The following is an 18,584-nucleotide window of genomic DNA, read 5'->3' as shown; positions in this document are numbered from 1 at the left end:
CTCTGCCCGCATCCTTTCCTGATCACTAGGCCCCCAGCCCTCTAGTCACCCCCAGGGACCTCCCCAGGTCCTTCTCTAGAGGCATCCAGAGTCCCCAGCCTCTGCTTTGCTCCTGAAGAGGAAGACCCAAGGTTCGTTACTCTTGCCCTTCAGACAATGGCCTCTTCTCTAGGAGGGCCTGGAGCCTGGAAGGACAATACTCAGGCCCAGGGCAGAGATAATCCCTGGGCACGAGTGCTCTGGAACTAGGATGCATCAGGAAGCCAGAGATCAGGGTCCTCAGGGTCAGCAAAGATCAAAAGACCAGGTCACACAGTCTTCCCTGATCACACAGTCCTCCCTGCCCCACATACACCATTTCACTCTCCTCTCAGAAAGAAGGCAACAGAAGCTTCAGAGCCCCAGGGGTGCACACACTGAACTGGATATTACAGGGGAAAGGGCCACAGAAATAGAAATGCTGCAGTGAGACTTAGAAACCAAAGTATCTGCCCTAAATACAAGTTTAGCCAACATTTATTTACACTGAACAATGTACTTTTCACATACAGCATCTCCTTTGATACATTAGAAGATGATATTAAAAAGAATGAAATAAAAAAAAAAGAATGAAATAATGTCATTTGCATCTAGAGATTATCTTACTAAGTGAAGTAAGTGAAGTAAGTCAGACAAAGACAGATATCATTAGATATCACTTATATGTGGAATCTAAAAAGAAAATGATACAAATGAACTTACAAAATGGAGAAAGACTCACAGATATAGAAAACAAACTTATGGTTACCAAACAGTAAAGGAGGGGAGGGACAAATTAGGAGTTTGGGATTAACAGACACACACTACTGTGTATAAAATAGATAAACAATAAAGACCTACTATATAGCACAGGGAACTATATTCAGTATCTTGTGATAACTTAGAAAGGAATATATATTAGTGTGACACACACAGTAAAGTAATGTGATACACACAGTGAAGTTGCTCAGTCCTGTCCGACTCTTTGTGACCCCATGGACTGTAGCCTGTCAGGCTCCTCTTTCCGTGGAATTTTCCAGGCAAGAGTACTGGAGTGGGTTGCCGTTTCCTTCTCCTGGCAACCCACTCTAATATTCTTGCTTGGGACAATTCCATGGAGAGAGGAGCCTGACAGGCTACAGTCCACAGGATCACAAAGAGTCGGATATGACTGGACTGAGTGACTGAGAACACTGGCACATATACATATGAATCACTTTGTTGTACACCTGAAACTAACACATTGTAAGTCAACTATAATTCAATTTTTAAAAAATGATGATTTTATTATATGTCAAGGCTGTATATTGTCACCCTGCTTATTTAAATTATATGCAGAGTTCATCATGTGAAATGCTGGGCTGGATGAAGCACAAGCTGGAATCAAGATTGCTGGGAGAAATATCAATAACCTCAGATGAGCAGACAACACCACCCTCATGGCAGAAAGCAAAGAACTAATGAGCCTCTTGACAAAGGTGAAAGAGAAGAGTGAAAAAGTTGGCTTAAAACTCAACATTCAGAAAACTAAGATCATGGCATCTGTTCCCATCACTTCACGGCAGATAGATGGGGAAACAATGGAAACAGTGACAGACTTTATTTTTACGGGCTCCAAAATCACTGTAGATGGTGACTGCAGCTATGAAATCAAGAAACACTTGCTCGTTGAAAGAAAAGTTATGACCAACCTAGACAGCATATTTAAAAGCAGAGACATTACTTTGCCAACAAAGGTCCATCCAGTCAAAGCCATGGATTTTCCAGTAGTCATGTATGGATGTGAGAGTCAGACTATAAAGAAAGCTGAGCACCAAAGAATTGATGCTTTTGAACTGTGGTATTGGAGAAGACTCTTGAGAGTTCCTTGGACTTTGAGGAGATCCAACCAGTCCATCCTAAAGGAAATCAGTCCTGAATATTCATTGAAAAACTGTTGAAGCTGAAACTTCAATACTTTGGCCACCAGATACAAAGAACTGACTCATTGGAAAAGACCCTGCTACTGGGAAAGATTGAAGGCAGTGGAGAAGGGGATGACAGAGGACGAGATGGGTGGATGGCATCACCTGCTAGATGGACATGAGTTTCAGCAAGCTCCGGGAGTTGGTGATGGACAGGGAAGCCTGGCGTGCTGCAGTCCATGGGGTTGAAAAGAGTAGGATACACTCAGCAATTGAACTGAACTGATAATTCAATTTAAAAAAAGGTGATATTGACACGCTCATTTTTCAGATGATGAAACTGAAGCTCAGAGAGGTTAAATTAGTTGCTAAAGATTACACAGCTGAGAGAACTGGGACTCACACCCAGGTTCTCACTCCAGGCCTCATGCTCAACCAAAGCATGAAATAACTTAAGAATTTACATGTTTATTGAATAAATGAAGTAACTAACAAACTTGTGCAAATTAAGAACAATCTCTCTTCACACAGTGTTATGAAATTTTTAAAGATCGTTCCCCAATATTGTGTCATTTGATCCTCACAGCAGCCCCATGAGGTTTTGTGTGCTCTGATTTACAGGTGGGAAACCTGAAACTTAGATTAACCTATTTGCCTAAGGCCACACAGTAAGTCACAGAGCTGAGACAGCTCGTCGCTCTTTAAATTTCCCCTATAAACCCAGAACCGTTCATAATCGTTGCATCTCCAGCTATTAACATGCCAGACACATAGAGAAAGCTCTATAAATATTTGCCTAATAAGTGGAAGAATGAATGAGAGAAGGAAGGGAATGAATATCAGATCATGAATGGGGAAGAGAGTTAAAAGCTGACGCAGTCTACAAGTAGGAGACTGTCAAAATAATTATTATCTCCATGACTCTGTCCCCTCGCGCACCGGAGGTGGAATTCCTCTTCCCAACTTGGCTAATTCCATGTGGGGAGGAGGGGCCTCCCAGATCCCGAGACCCTCGCACCTGCGCCTCTCCGGACGTCCCCTCCCCCCACCCCCCTGCGGGGGCTCAGCAGAAGGGAGCCGGGATCAGGAGGGATGGGGGGCCCTGGAGGCCGCCAATGAGAGGGTCGTGGGAGGAGCCCCGAAAGAACCGGGTTGGGGGGGCGGTGATGACGGCGGCGAGAACCCCAGCGGGGCGGGGCGGGCCCGCACGTCCCGGCCGGGCTGCGGCTGAGCGACCGAGGCCAGCTCTGCAGAAGGCGGCGGCTGGCGCGCCGGGACGGTCACATCGCGCTGCAGGGGCCGGCGGGGGCAGCCGCACTGCCTCGCGCCCCGGGGACCCAGGCCAGCCTCCAGGCCGCGCGGGCACCGCCCCCTGCTCCTGGACTGACTGCGCGGCGGGTCCGAGCTCTGGGGGCTCCGGGGCCCCGCGGCCCGCACCCGCTACGCCTCCACTCTCTGCCCGCAGCTCGGTCCCGCGCTGCCCGCCTGGCCGGGCCCGCGCCGGGATGGGGTAGGGACAGCGCCACGGAGTCGGCGATGGGCCGCCCTCTGGGCACCGAGCAGCCCCCCGAGGCCTGACCCACCGCGAGGACCGGCGGAGGTGGGTGTGGGCAGAGCAGAGGCGCGAACTGAGGGCTGCGGGGGTGGGCAAGGCAAGGGGAAAGGGGGGTTCTGGGGCTGCTGTGGGCTGTGGGGAGCAGGGAGAGCGGCTGCTGTGCTTTCTGGCAAGTCCTTGACCACCCCCCCCAACTCCTGCCACCTCCAGGAGCCCCGCCTGGATGTCAAACGGATGCCCCGGTGCCTCCCAGCGGACTCGGTGGGGACCATGGCTTCGCTAATGCCTCTCTCCCCATATCTAAGCCCCACGGTCCTTCTGCTGGTCAGTTGTGACCTGGGCTTTGTGCGAGCAGGTGAGTAAAAGGGGAGCGGGTGAGGAGTCACCAGAGCTAGTCTGGGGGTGGACCCTGGTAACCTGTTCACACACTGGCCCCCGCAGACCGGCCTCCATCTCCTGTGAATGTGACAGTCACTCACCTCAGAGCCAACTCGGCCACTGTGTCCTGGGACGTCCCAGAAGGCAACATCGTCATTGGCTACTCCATTTCCCAGCAAGTATGAATCACCCTTCTGCTGCCCCAACCTGTGTCCTTGGATCTCTGAACATTCCCTCTGGTAGCCGCCCCCCACCCCCACCAGCTCCCCTCCCTGCCCTGGGAGACAGGGAGCTGGGGTTCCCTGGCTCAAGCTACCCTTTCCACCCCAGTCCTCTGGAGTGCTTGGGTGTTCAAGAATCCTGGGCTAAGCCTTGTGGCTGGGACCAGGGTGAGGCTGTCTTCCTCTCTCATCATCTCCCTGCAGCGACAGAATGGCCCTGGGCAACGTGTGATCCGAGAGGTGAACACCACGACTCGGGCCTGTGCTCTCTGGGGCCTGGCTGAAGACAGTGACTACACAGTGCAGGTCAGGAGCATCGGCCTCCGGGGAGAAAGCCCCCCAGGGCCGCGGGTGCACTTCCGAACTCTCAAGGGGTCTGACCGGCTACCCTCCAACAGCTCAAGCCCAGGTGAGTGTCTCGATTATTTCTCAACCCCTAAAGCTTTGGATTCTCTGACTGTTTACCTGGTCTTTGGCCTCCTGTTTACTTCCTGAAAGCAAGCAGCAGCCTAGCTTAGATGAGTAGAAGGATGATATAATTCATTGTACTGCCAGGAAAGGAAGGAAAGCAGGTTGGCAGGAGACTGAGTATAGACAGGCTGGTAAGGAATTGTTTGGGGGGAAGGGCTTTAAAGCTTCCTTTTACCCAGCCTCAGTTCATAGCAGCTGCAGCCTGCTTGAGTGGGCACCTGCCCTGCAGCCCTCCTGCTGTTTGGTCTCTAACCACCTGTCCACCAATAGCTTCCCAGAGAGGGGCTACCAGCAACAGTGCTGCGACAGGTCTACATTGGCTTTAGTCCCCAGCATCTCCATCCTGAACTGTCTGCACAGGCATAGCTCTCTAGTTGCTCCCCAGAACCTGGGGTCTGTCTTCTTTTCCTTCTCAGGTGACATCACAGTGGAGGGTCTGGATGGAGAGCGACCACTGCAGACGGGGGAGGTGGTCATCATTGTGGTGGTGTTGCTCATGTGGGCTGGTGAGTAAGCAGCTGGACGGGGGACCGTGGATTGAGTGGGGCCGAGTGAAGGCAGGAGTTGGTGAAGGTTGTCGGGAGAAAACAGGGTGAGAACAATGGTGTGGGGAGATGTTCAGTTGTAGGAGATAAGCAGGAAAAGTTTGAAGAAAGGAAAAGGAGGCTGTTGGGAGCCCAGAGAGGATGATGAAGAATGTGACGTGCATGGGAAACAGGAATTCAAAGAGTTTCTTCTTTGATTTTCTAGAAACAGCAGGTATCTCACTGCCCTTCAGGGCTATGAGTGGGGAGGTCAAGATCAAGGCTCAGATTGTATGATTGTGTTTCAGCTGTAATTGGGCTATTCTGCCGTCAGTATGACATCATCAAGGACAATGACTCCAACAACAACCCCAAGGAGAAGGGGAAGGGACCGGAACAGAGTCCTCAGGGAAGGCCAGTGGGGACAAGACAGGTAATGTGGGGCCAGTGAGGGCAGGAAGGTGGGGGGTGGGGCTTGTGTCTAGAAGCATCAAGGGAAAGGGAGAAGGGTCACAGAGGGGCAGGAGAAGAGGGAGAATGGAAATTTGGAATGGAGGAAACTATCACTTTTCTGAAATTAGAGACTCAGGCCATCTTCTTTCACAGAAAAAGTCACCATCCATCAATACTATTGACGTATGAGTGAAGAAGCAGAACCAGAAGACGGATGCCCTAATAATCTGGGGCTGGGGCTGGGGTCAGGGAGAGCCCAAGATGGTGATCTGCCCAAGACTGAAGGATCCCACAGTCTCCCAGAGGGTAATGGCACTCCCACAATCTCAGGCCTGGTATCCATCCTCTTTCCACTGTGAGCAGGGCCAGAAGGTAGGTCTGTTAGGCTCTGAGCCCCTGGACCTGGGGAGTCAGATGGGATATATCCTTCCACCCCCCAGGTCCAGAGGAGGGTCAGTTGTTCAACCCTATCCCATTAGGTCCCAAATGGGGCCCCCATTTCACCTGCATCAGGACCCTTGGCATCCCCTGCTGCCCCCACATCTTGCCTCCGGGTCTCAGAGAGCAGTATTTCTGTGGGTACTCCCTCTCCCCCAGAAAATAAAAGGAACTGTCTGGGTCTGGAGGCAGACGCTGCACTGCACTACTCCAACGTCTTCCATGGAGCCTCAGGTGCTCCCCCTCTCACGGGCAGCCCCTCCAGCTGCTGGTGGTCTCACCCCTTGGACATTTTTCCAATAAAGGTTCTTGGACAAACTGCAGCTGACTGTATGCAATACTGTCTAGTATGCTGAAGACACTTCTCTACTGCCTCTCCCCTGACCACAAGGGCCTCTCACACCACCACTACCAACTTGACAGGAGCAGACTCTTATTGAAGGTGTTTGCTTTGATTCTTCATCTAGAATGGGTGGAGAGGGGCCAGAAAGGAGCATAGAAAACTAGGGCCCTCGATTCTTTTGTTCGGTAAAAAGGAGGAGCGGGGGAAAAAATGGAGGATATAAATTCTTTGTGCACCAGTGGAAAATAAAGTTATGTTACATGAGAGGGCCAGGAGCCTTTTTATCTTCACTGTCCACATTGGCAGCCCAGCTTTTCATCATTTATTCCACTGACTTCATCAACCCTGAGCTAGTAATCAGTAAAGGACTGAACAGGGTTTTGGAACAAATGAAATATTAATGGATGCCCGGGGGGCCAAGTGTTTCTCTCCTGTGTGTTTCTGTGCCTATTCTTCCCTGTCCTTGCTTTCCCTTTTGTCTGTCTGTATCTCTGTTCACTCAGTCATAGCCAATAATAATTATAAAGAATAAATGAGTTTATATTTACTTTCTGCCATTATATCCAGAGGACCATTCTGGAAATAAAACTGGGGTTGGGACTCTCCTGTCAAAAGAATTATAATTTGGCCTCTGGGGCCTACTTGTTTCCTGTGAAAATAGGGACTGTCCTCCACTTTTCCCCAAGTTCCAAGGGGAGGTTGGTGCCAGTGAAAGAAATACCTGTTGACATCTGTAACCACTAAGGGGGAAAGACTTCAGAACCCAGAATCTTTCTGGACAACACAAGCTACAACTGTCTGGAAGTAACAGTTTTAGTGTGATCAGTCAATGTATGACCCTCCCAGCGGAGGCTTATGAATAACTTCCCTTTTCTGCATCTTGATCACTCTACTTTATTATAAGAAATTACATAAATAACTCTGAAAGGGACCCCAATCCAAACAAAGTCAAGAAGTATCTTTGATACTTATCCAAGCTCCAACCCCGGTTATCACAAGACTAAATTTGTTAGGTGAGCCAAGCGTTGGTCTGCCCTCTGCCCTAAACCATAAAAGCATCCTGATCTAAGCAGCAGTCTTAAACCCACCGTTTTTCAGTTCAAAAGTAGGGTGCTTTACCTCCCTCTGACCACTGGTTCCAAAGCACATATCTCTCAGACTCTGGATACATCATTTCTGGGGATGAGAGTGTCACATGATATACAGTAGCATGGCACGGAGATAAGGAGCTAGACACTGAGAAAGAATCCAAGGATGTATAAACGTACCAGCTCTGGCTTGAATCCCAGTTCGTCCTTAACCCGCTATATTAGGTTAGACAAGTGAGCCCTCTAATCTTGAGTCTCCTGTTATGTAAAGTGGAACTAATAATGCTATCCCCGTCAAAACGTGGCTTTGAGATTAAGTGAGATATGTACAACACTACGCACGGTACCTGGCAGAAACATGCTGAGTATTCATTATCAGCCTTGTGATCCTGTGCAAGTTATATAACCTATTTGGGTTCAATTCTGTCAACTGTAAAAGGCCTATAAGAGCAACTGCCCTGCTTTCCTCCAGGGTTGTGAGGATTAAAAGAAAGCGCTCAACCGCGTTTACGTACATCAAACACCGAGAGAGACTACGATTGCGTAGGACCCCGGAGTTTGCGGAAGGCTTGTGGGCGTGGCTGGAGTTTGGGTTTGCATGCCGCGACGGGATTGGTCGAGAAGAGAATTCAGCAAACCCTCTTAGGGTCCCGCCCTAGATCTCAAGGCGCCTGCGCACGCTCTGTTTGTTAAGCTGCGAAACTGCGTGGTGACCTTGCGACGCGTGTCGCGCTCAGGTCGCTAGTGCGTCAGCGGCCGTCGCTGCGGCTGCGTGGCGGGTTGTCCAGGTAACCACGGGAGTTGTCGCTGTCTGTAGGCATCTGAGAGACAGGTGTTCGTCATGCAGTTGAAGCACCTGAGGACGCTGCTGAGCCCTCAGGTGAGGAGTCGCGTGCCTCTTCCCTCCCTCTCCAGCCTTAGTGTTCCACGGAAAGTGGGGGGTTGAAGTTTAAAAACGGTCAGCGCCTACTGTGTGCAGAAGACCGAAGGCTTTAGCGGTGATACGGACTCTGCTCCGTCGATAGAGTGTGAAGTAGGCGAGATGGGCTGTTGAGCACCATAGCTTTCGTTTCATTTCATTTAACGGATCAGTTGTGTACCAGGTCCCATGCTGGGGCTCCAGGGGGTCCAGAACTTCCTCAGTTGTTGCCTTTGCCTTCGAGAGGCTCGTACTAGAGAAAGAGGCGCGTGTGTAAACAACTAACAATAATCTACATCGCTTAAATGAGCGCTCAAGTTGCATGTCCCACCGAAGGGAGTGCAAGCGACCACACCGTTCGTTCTGATGGTGAAAAGCTCAGATTCAGAAGAGGCTGGGCACTAGGGATGTAACCCTAGAACATGTTGAAGAAAGGCTGGGTTTTGGGGTTGGGAGTCCAGAATTCAAGTCCTAGCGTCACCGCTACTTTAAACCAATGACCAGATACCCCTGACTTTAGCCTTTATCTCACAGGCTCTTTGAGCACTCACCCAAACTTTTACATTTGGAAAATGGGAATTAATAGTAATCGCAGCTTTAGGGGATTAGGGGAAAGAGTTAAAGGCAGTAGTATACACAAGAGAACCTTGTAAACTAAAAAGCAGCGTGAAAACTGTTAGACAAGAGAGAATGATATTCAAAATTCAAAGGACAAAAAAAAAATTTCAAAGGGCAAAATAATACAAAGCAAGAATATCTGTCATAACTGAATGTTTAATGTGTACCAGGGTGGCATAAATAAAGGGGTTGTGGATTATAGAATCAGATACACATGGAATTAAATCTTGATACTGCCACTTAAACTCTGTTTGTAAACTTGAGCAAATTACTTAGCCTTTCTCTGCCTCCATCTGGAAAAGATGCATAAGAGTAGCATCTACCTCAGTAATGAGATATAGTGAGATAGTGCATATCATACACTTAGCAAAGTGCCTAATCTGTAGTGCTCATTAAAATTTAGCTATTATCCTCTTCTCTACCCATTTAATCCTCACAACAGTCCTGTGAGGTACATATTGTAGAGAAAGGAGAATTGATTGATTATGGGAATCAGGAAGGCTTCACAGAGCATGTGGCTTTAGGAAACTAGAACGAAAGAGAGGTGTACTCATTGCTTTGAATCTGTATTTTGAAAACTTCTTTACACTAATGGAATAATTGGAAATGAAATCCCCCTTCAATCTTTCAAAATAAGATGATGTCAGATGCAGGAAAGGACTGAGTGCCCAGGATGGGGCAAAATGATGAAGGAAGATGATCAGCAACAATTGATGAGGAACCCTCAACACTCCTAACCTAATTTAGTCAAGAGTTGGAGAACGCTAAAGGTGGTTGGGGTGACTATTTTCTGATTCTGGTTTGAGGATTTTGATGGGAAAAAAGGCCCTTTTTACCTCTGATGTTGAAAGTGGGTAGGTTAGGAGTAAAAATTAACAATGTTTTAAACCAGGGGTCTACAGTCCAAGTAGTTAATCAAACGGAGCAGAAACTAGATTTTTTTATTTCTAGGAGGGAAATCCTTAGTGCAGAACCTGCTGCATAGACCACCAGGGCTGGTGGTGGAAGGGACAGACATGGCAAGAATAATTCACCAGGAGTTGATCGCTTCTAATTTGGACCTCTGTGAAGTGGATTGTTAAGGGAAAAAACAACAATGACAGAAATAAAAATAAAAAACAAAGGCATTTTTTGAATCCTAAGTCTCAACTGTGATGATTTTACTTCCCATTCCAGAACTTTTACTGTCTCTCCCTTTCCTCCCAAATAAGCCCAAACTCAGCCTGGCTTCAAAGAGCCTTCCTGAACTGGCCTCCATCTGTTTTTCCTGCCTTACCCCTGTTGTTCTGCTATTTACAATATAGTGTCAGCTAAATTAAATGACTGTTTATTCACCAGAACTTGTTATCATGCCATTTCTTTTACCTCAGAGAATTTCCCTACTTAACTATCCATTCTTCAAAGCTTAGTGTTGATCATTTAAATGGAGAATTATCTCAGGCTTTTCAAAACTATTATAGTGCTTTGTATGTGCCTCCCTTATGGGTCTTTTCCCATTTTTAGATCTTTGGGCAGGGACCACATTTTGCTCTTTGTCTCTACGTCTCAGCCCTTGGTCAAGAGCCTTTTTCAGTACGGTACTCAAAAACATTAATTGAATTAATGGCTAAAGACCAAAACTTATCAGCCCAGTTTCATTTATTTCAGTAGCAGAATGAAGGAATAAGAAGGCCACTGCAGGGACACACTGGTACTTACTTACTGTGTCACCTCCTAGTGCATTTGCATTATGGTTTCTAGAAGCAGTTTGTTCCCACTATCCAGGGCTCTGAGGCTTCAGAGACCTGGATAGATCATGGGCATCTCTTTGTTTAAAGGACTGTGCTAGAAGGAAAATTGAGCAAAGTCACAGTAGAAGTAATGGAACTAGAAATGCTAATGGCATTCTCCACCAGCATCTGGATTATTTTTGCCCCCTCTACCTCTGCAGGATGGAGCTGCAAAGGTCACCTGCATGGCATGGTCCCAGAACAATGCCAAATTTGCTGTCTGCACAGTGGACCGCGTGGTCTTACTGTATGATGAACATGGGGAGCGAAGAGATAAGTTCTCCACCAAACCAGCTGACATGAAGGTGAAGGGAATACTCACGGGTACCTTAATCTGTTGATGGGACCTTATAAACCTAGAAGGCTTCCTTACCTGCTTCCTAGCCACAGGCATAGGAAATGGCCTGCCCTTCCTTTTCTTAGTACAAAGCCCTCAAGCCCACTACCATCACATGCACCTTTTCTTCTTTTTTCAGTATACTCATTACTTCTTTTTTCTGTCCTTTTCTTTCTTTCTTATTTTTTTTTCTTCTTTTTTGACTCTTAGTATGGCAGGAAGAGCTATATGGTGAAGGGCATGGCTTTTTCTCCTGATTCCACTAAGATTGCCATAGGACAGACTGACAACATCATCTACGTCTACAAGATTGGAGAAGACTGGTGAGGATAGAGATTGGGAGATGGGGTGTCCCAGAGAAGAAGGGAAAGGCGAGAAGAAATGCCTCACTGGGAAGGGGGAATGGAGCAGATAAGGAGCCAAGCTGGGGCTTGGAAGGCAGGGGCCTTCTGGAGTCTGTTGCTGTTGCTGCCCTCCCTTTGTCTGCACTGTGTGTCTTGTGATCCCATCCCTAGAGGAATCAGTCTTAGATCAACAAGGAGGCCCTCTGAGATCCTGGGGAGCCAGGAGTGACATTCTGTTTTTATTATTCTTCCAAAGCTACTCTGGCTCCTTCTTACGCCTCCTCTGAGGGCTTCTATGGAGTGACAGGCAACACTGGTGGGCCAAGGATGGTGTCTGCAGCTCTTTCCCCTCCCCCAGTATCATTTGTGGCAACTATTCGTGGATGTGGTTTTTAGTATGCTTCTCTCCTTTATTTGGCAGGGGTGACAAGAAAGTCATTTGTAACAAGTTCATCCAGACGGTAATGTTCTAACCAGTCCCTGAGAGATTAGGAGGAACAAACATATCAGTATATCTGCTTATAAATACAGCCAGAAGTTGGCATTTGTTAATATTTGGCTCTGACTTTTCCTGCTGCATGAATGGTGCTGCCTGGCTGCTTACCCCCTATGCCTTCCTCCTTAGAGCCCAGTCTTGTCCTCTCCTCTCTTTCCCTATGGACAGTTGGGGTGATGGCATGTGATAGGCTGTTCAGATTTAGATTGTCTATCCGTGTGCTCATATACATAGACAGGCTTATCCTTTTCATTCTTGCTTTCTTCCAGAGTGCTGTTACTTGCCTGCAGTGGCCAGCAGAATACATCATTGTCTTTGGACTGGCTGAAGGAAAGGTAAAGGAGGGAGAGAAACCACGAGAGGTTGTGAATGGGGGTAATGGTTCTGGAAAGAGGTATATGGTTAATCTTCTCCCTGAGGGTCAAGTTATGTATTAGGGGGAGACCACACAGGGAACAGTTTTTGTGTTTTTATTTCTCGTTCCTTAGGTCCTGGGTCAAGTTGAAAGTAGCCTAACCTGACTTGTGTCCACTCTCCCATTTTCAGGTTCGTTTAGCAAATACCAAAACTAACAAATCATCTACCATCTATGGGACAGATTCTTATGTGGTGTCCTTGACAACAAAGTGAGTAAGGAAGAATGGTATCCCAGAAGCTTGGAAATGGTAGGAAAAGCTCTAGGGGAGTCTTGGCTTGGGGGACCATAGTGTGAACGATGGAGAGGGCTGGGAGCGGGAACCACAGGTAGGGTAGTGTCTGACGAGGAAGGGGACTTTCTTGGGGAGGCAGGATGTTCTAACTGCTTCCTTTATGTCTCTCCTTTCTTCCTTTTCCCCCCTTTTTAGTTGCTCTGGGAAAGGAATTCTCTCTGGTCATGCAGATGGCACCATTGTTAGGTATTTCTTTGATGACGAAGGCTCAGGAGAGTCACAGGTATGAATAAAGGGTGCTCTGGGAGAGGGGAGAAGGAAATCCCAAGCACTGTCCTAGGGGAGGTTGGACATCTCAGGAATTTAGATTATGGTGCTCAGGGAGGAGGCTGGAAGGGTGAGGCCTCAGGCAGAGAGACACCTGGATGTGGCCGCAGAAGAGGATTTGTTTTTAGGAGGCCAGAGCTTAATAGTTACAGGAAAGGATGAATCAAGTGGAAGGGACCTCGAGGCAAAGGGAAATAAAGACTCTGAGAGAAATGAAAATTATTCTCATTTATGTAAAATGTTTTACATAGGTATATAAATTCAAAGGAAAAAAGTTGTTTATGCTTGAAAGGGAAAATACAGAGGAATAAAGGAAGGTTCATATTTTAATCCTCTATTGTTTGAATAATTTACAATAAGAATTATTGGTGTAATAATTAAATGTGCCCTTCCTAAAATAAAGGAGTCGTATACTCCCTGTATATAGGCCTATATATACTTATATATAGCATACTATATACTATATACTCCCTGTATATAGGCCTATATATACTTATATATACTATATATAGCATACTATATATAAAATAATAAACAAAACAATAATAATTGAATAATTAATTAATAATAATAAATAATTATTAATAAGTAATTTATGTAATAAATAATTTAATAAAATAAATAATTTATATAATAAACTAAATAATTACTAATTAAATAATTTTTAAAAATAAATAATAAATAAATAAAAATAGAATAAATAATAATAATAAATAATAAATAAAATAAAGGAGTCATATACTCCCTGTATATAGGCCTATATATACTTATATATACTATATATAGCATACTATATACTATATACTCCCTGTATATAGGCCTACACAGTGTTGGTTGATGTATAGGTCAGCTTCCTTTGGGGCCCTTTTTAGGTGAATATTGAAGATCTCCAAACAAGTATTTTGAGGTTTCCTTTTAAACATAAGGGCTTCCCTTGTGGCTCCTCTGGTAAAGAATCCACCTGCAATGTGGGAGGCCTAGGTTTGACCCCTGGGTTCGGAAGATCCCCTGGAGATGGGAAAGGCTACCCACTCCAGTATTCTGGCCTGGAGAATTCCATGGTCTGCATAGTTCATGGGGTTGCAAAGAGTCAGACATGACTGAGCAACTTTCACTTTGAACATAAAATTGATAAGTGCATATATATTAAAATGTCATAGAAGATGTGTGTGTGAGTATAAGACAGATAATTTGTGAAGTCTTCAGATTAGGATGTGTTATGGCAGGAAAATGTTGGGGAAAAGATTTCCTCGAGTAGAATGGTCCAAGGGAGAGTGTCAGATGCTAGGAATGAGAAATTTCTGAGGTGGTGTCCTCAGAGTGACGGAAACCCTCTTCTACTCGCAGGGAAAGTTGGTGAACCATCCGTGCCCACCCTATGCCTTGGCTTGGGCAACCAACAGCATTGTGGCTGCAGGTTGTGACCGGAGGATTGTGGCCTATGGAAAGGAAGGCCATGTGCTACAAACTTTTGACTACAGCCGTGACCCTCTGGAGCGGGAGTTCACCACAGCTGCAGCAAGTCCTGGGGGCCAGTCGGTTGTGCTGGGAAGCTATGACAGGTAGGTCCCTGTCCAGCTGTGCCTTCTGCCTACTTTCCCTGTGTACACTCTTCTTTAGCTTAGTTTTGCTTCCCAACCAGAGTGGAAGACTGGTTGAGCATCAGAATCAAGTGATTCTCAAGTTTTATTTCATGCACATTTTCCTCTTCCTGCTCCCACCATCCATAGCATGCCAGCAGTTCCAAGATGCACCGTGCTCTGGTTGTGTGTCTCTGTCTCTCCCCAGGACTCCACAGCAGACTTCATCTCTACTTTCTTTGTATTCCCGTTGCGCCTTTTCAGACTACTGGCTTTGTGTTTATCACACTGTATTACCTTTGGTGTTTGTGTCTAACTGGGTAATTTGAAGAGCCCTTAAGAAGAGAGCCTCTATTACTTATTTTTTTAAGTCCCCAGAGCCTAGATTAGCATCTAGTATGTCATAGACGCTCAGATGTTTGTGCATGAATGCATGAATGCTGGGATGGTGCATAAACAGCTGGATTCTAGGTCCCGTCTCTTCCTGGAGTGCTTTTAACCTCAGCTTTGTCAGTGCTGTCTTTGACCCTTTCAGTCTCATGTATGTCTCTTCCTTTCTTTCTTCTCTGACTCCTAGCAATTCTCTTTTCTTTTTCTGTATTTCTCTATACTAACAGCTCGTTTTTCTAAATATTCACAATCTCTTTTTATTTTTTCACACCTATCTCTCTTACTCCATTTTACTTTTGACTTGATTTTCCAAGTTTACGTCCCTCGAACATTTTTGTCCTCTCTTACTAGACACCCACCCCCCGACCTTGTCTGTTCTTTTTTATTTCCTCTGTTCTCTGATGTAGCAAAACTCATTTCCTTCCATTACAAGCCCATTTTCTCTTTTTCTCAGCCTCCATCTCTTCTAAAAGCCACATACTTAATTTCAGACTTCGGGTGCTCAACTGGAGTCCTCGGAGAAACATCTGGGAAGAGGCAAAGCCCAAGGAGATTGCCAACTTATACACCATCACTGCCTTGGCCTGGAAGCGGGATGGCTCACGACTCTGTGCGGTATGTAACTAGTAACCCCTTTCTGCTTTGGTGACTTTCTTCAAATTAAGAAAAATCCCACCTATCCTAAAGCACTCTCTCCTGGCACTGGAGAATCTCCTCTTCCCTTTTGATCACAGTCCAAAACTCTGATGTTCCAGGCAGGAAAGAGAAATCCATACTTTATTGGAGGTCACATGGGTCAAGAGTTTTATAGGCAGGACTAGTTTCTCCCTCATATCCCATCACTAACTATGTGATGCTCTTGAGTCCTGCAAGTGCCACCTCTTTCCTGCTGGTACTTCTAAAAACTACCAGCCCTTTCACTGCCAACTCTTCTGTAGATTCTAGAACCTAGGGTTTGAGAGTATCTCTAAATACCCTCTTCACGCCTCTGTACTGTGTGTGTTACCCTTTATGCTGCCACTTTCCCTTCCAGGGCACACTTTGTGGTGGAGTGGAACAGTTTGACTGCTGCCTCCGAAGGAGCATTTACAAGAATAAGTTTGAATTGACGTATGTGGGACCTAGCCAGGTAAGCAGCTGATAGCCTACCACACTGAGGTCATGCCATGGCTCATTCATCCTTGTAGTACTACCCTGCGGTCTGGCCACAACATAGACTCAAATTTAACCTCTGGCAGAGCTGTTCCGAGGAACAGAATGTGTCTGACAACTTTCCCACTGTAGTTCTTCCAGCTTATTGTAAGAGAAGGATTAAATACCAGGTTTAAGGAATACAGAGATTGCCATTTACATCTTCCTGGTTTAAAACTTGACTGCCTATAGGATGTCAAGTGGGGAAGTTGATAAACAGGATTATAATTCTCAATTCATTTGTTTTAGGGCCTCTGAACTCACTGTATACGATGTTACAAGCTCATGCCTTAGTTCCTGAGCCCAGTTTTATCTTTTCTCTACCTCTACCCTCCTTTCCTTCATTTATTATTCATTGATTCCTTCAGTCTTTCTGTTTCTCCAGAAATATTTGTTTTTTCTTTATCTGTCAGCACTGTTAGGTGTTGAGAATTCAAAGATGGTTATCTGTAATACATTGTCCCTTAATCGAGAAGATCATTCAAGTGAAGGAGACACATGTATCAAAAAATAATATAACACACATGGTAAAATTATAAAAGTTTGTACAGAGAGCTACAGGAACATAGGGTGAGTGATTAGTTTAACCCAGTGGAACTTTCAGAATCATTTGTATTATAAGCATCAGAAGAGATAATAGATGAAAGCGTTTTATAAATAGTAAAAGCATTATAAATGTGAGATGTCCTTTTTACCAAGAATATCCCAGGCCAGGCAAGGAAACAAGATGAGCTTATGCTTAGCACTGTGGCAGAGGGCAAAGGGCACAGCCCATTCCCCCCACTTTCGGACTGGGGGAGCTGAGACTCATCTCCTACCAAGGTGATTGTGAAGAACCTCTCATCGGGGACCCGAGTGGTACTCAAGTCACACTACGGCTACGAGGTGGAAGAAGTGAAAATCCTGGGTAAGGAACGCTACCTGGTGGCCCACACGTCAGACACACTGCTGCTGGGGGACCTGAACACGAATCGCCTTAGTGAGGTAGGAACCAAACATAGAGAGGTGGGGAATGGGGCGTCCTGAGGTGCTGCCCAGGTGAGCCAGGGTCCCTGGGGAAGGTCTCCGTGGGATGCTCTAACATTCCTGTGTTGGGGACCTGGTTTCAGGGAATGAGACCCAGGAGGTTTAGGATCCTGGAATATGAATCACCGCTGTTGGACTTTTTTTTAACACCTTCTCCCAGAAGCAGAGGGACCAAGGCAAAATCTGACATAGCATCCCTCTTGTGCAATGTCAAACCTCCCCAGATCGATCTCTTTGCATCCCACCCTGTTGTTCTTGCAGCATTGCCTCAGGTGGTTATCCACGGGTTCCTTATGTCTTCTTCCCCCTTAACAGGTAGCTTGGCAGGGATCTGGTGGCAATGAGAAGTATTTCTTTGAAAATGAAAATGTGAGTAGAGCTTGATTCACCATAAACCTCCTTCTAGCTTCTGTGTCATAGGATGGCAAGCGGCAAGGGGTTGAAGAAACAGCAGATAAAATGGGAAGGTGAAATAGAGGAACAGAATAAAGAGAAAAGTGGACTTTGCTGTGAACTCACAATATATCTCCCTTGACTGTTTGTCTCTTTCTTTGTGCAATCTTTCCACCATATAACAATCCCATTCATCCCCAGGTGTGCATGATCTTCAATGCTGGAGAGCTCACCCTGGTGGAATATGGGAGTAATGATACCCTGGGTTCTGTACGTACTGAATTCATGAACCCCCATCTCATCAGGTAACCCCACTTAGTTCTCTAAATTTTTGAAACCCAAAAGAATTCCTTTTTGACTTCTAACTCCTGTATCCTTGAGTTAATCTAAAGTCTTCATCCCATGTCTTGTTTCAGAGCTCTTGTTAAACATCCTAGCTACCTAAGCCCATTTTGCCTTACCTGACCTTTCATATTTCAGTGTCCGTATTAATGAGAGGCGGCAGCGAGGAATGGAGGATAATAAGAAATTGGCTTATCTTGTTGATATCAAGACTATTGCTATAGGTGAGTAAGACTCCCTCATAATTGTAATAACAAAATTGATATTTATAAAGCACTTCCATATCACAGGATTGTGTGCAGTGGAGAATCCAAGAATCTGAGAGACAGCAGGTAAATGTGTGTCTTCATTCTTACAGTGGATATGTGAAATGTTTAAATTCACATGTGTGTCTGTGTCTAGAAGTCTAGATATAGATACCTTGATATGTATAGGCCTGCCCATATAATTATTCATGTTCTCTAGGCTTTTATCCTAGGGCTGGAAAATTGTGAATTGTAGAGAAGAACCATTAGCAAATTTAAGAATTTTCCTGTTTAGACTTCATAGGATCACAGATTCTTAGAACTGGTAAATCCCCTTAGGAAGGGGACTTACTTTCTGTATAGTTTGTCATTAATAAGTAGTGATGACAAATTTTCTGTACATTTCACAAGTGTTCACATTTATAATTCATACTTTATATATTAATAGTTAATTTTGTATCATGAAATGTTTCAAGAATAGGAAAAAAGTATAAAAAATAGCATGATATTCTCTAAAAAGCTTATTAGAGTATAACGTATCCAGGTAGTGTAGTTGTTAACAGC

The 18,584-nt window shown here is 45.7% G+C and overlaps 2 protein-coding genes across 2 annotated transcripts in view; both read left to right on the top strand.

The window, feature by feature from the left end:
- Window positions 1–3,144: 3,144 nt before the first annotated feature.
- On the top strand, window positions 3,145–6,355 carry FNDC4 (fibronectin type III domain containing 4). The gene is made up of 7 exons (XM_065927226.1): window positions 3,145–3,522; window positions 3,688–3,832; window positions 3,919–4,034; window positions 4,281–4,485; window positions 4,964–5,053; window positions 5,380–5,504; window positions 5,678–6,355. Exons 2-7 carry the CDS (start codon window positions 3,712–3,714, stop codon window positions 5,711–5,713), a joined length of 693 nt encoding a protein of 230 aa, XP_065783298.1. The 5' UTR covers window positions 3,145–3,522; window positions 3,688–3,711; the 3' UTR covers window positions 5,714–6,355.
- A 1,749-nt stretch (window positions 6,356–8,104) lies between these two features.
- Window positions 8,105–18,584, top strand: part of IFT172 (intraflagellar transport 172) — a 36,887-nt gene continuing 26,407 nt past the window's right edge. The window contains exons 1-14 of the mRNA XM_065928832.1: window positions 8,105–8,273; window positions 10,861–11,004; window positions 11,247–11,359; window positions 11,802–11,841; window positions 12,146–12,211; window positions 12,423–12,502; window positions 12,722–12,809; window positions 14,201–14,415; window positions 15,315–15,438; window positions 15,857–15,952; window positions 16,837–16,998; window positions 17,356–17,409; window positions 17,635–17,738; window positions 17,914–17,999. Coding sequence (XP_065784904.1) covers window positions 8,235–8,273; window positions 10,861–11,004; window positions 11,247–11,359; window positions 11,802–11,841; window positions 12,146–12,211; window positions 12,423–12,502; window positions 12,722–12,809; window positions 14,201–14,415; window positions 15,315–15,438; window positions 15,857–15,952; window positions 16,837–16,998; window positions 17,356–17,409; window positions 17,635–17,738; window positions 17,914–17,999 — 1,411 coding nt within the window. The 5' untranslated portion in view covers window positions 8,105–8,234. The remainder of the gene's footprint in view (window positions 8,274–10,860; window positions 11,005–11,246; window positions 11,360–11,801; window positions 11,842–12,145; window positions 12,212–12,422; window positions 12,503–12,721; window positions 12,810–14,200; window positions 14,416–15,314; window positions 15,439–15,856; window positions 15,953–16,836; window positions 16,999–17,355; window positions 17,410–17,634; window positions 17,739–17,913; window positions 18,000–18,584) is intronic.

Source organism: Muntiacus reevesi, chromosome 3 (assembly GCF_963930625.1).
Source record: "Muntiacus reevesi chromosome 3, mMunRee1.1, whole genome shotgun sequence".
Lineage (NCBI taxonomy): Eukaryota > Metazoa > Chordata > Mammalia > Artiodactyla > Cervidae > Muntiacus > Muntiacus reevesi.
This window is presented reverse-complemented; position numbering and strand designations above follow the sequence as displayed.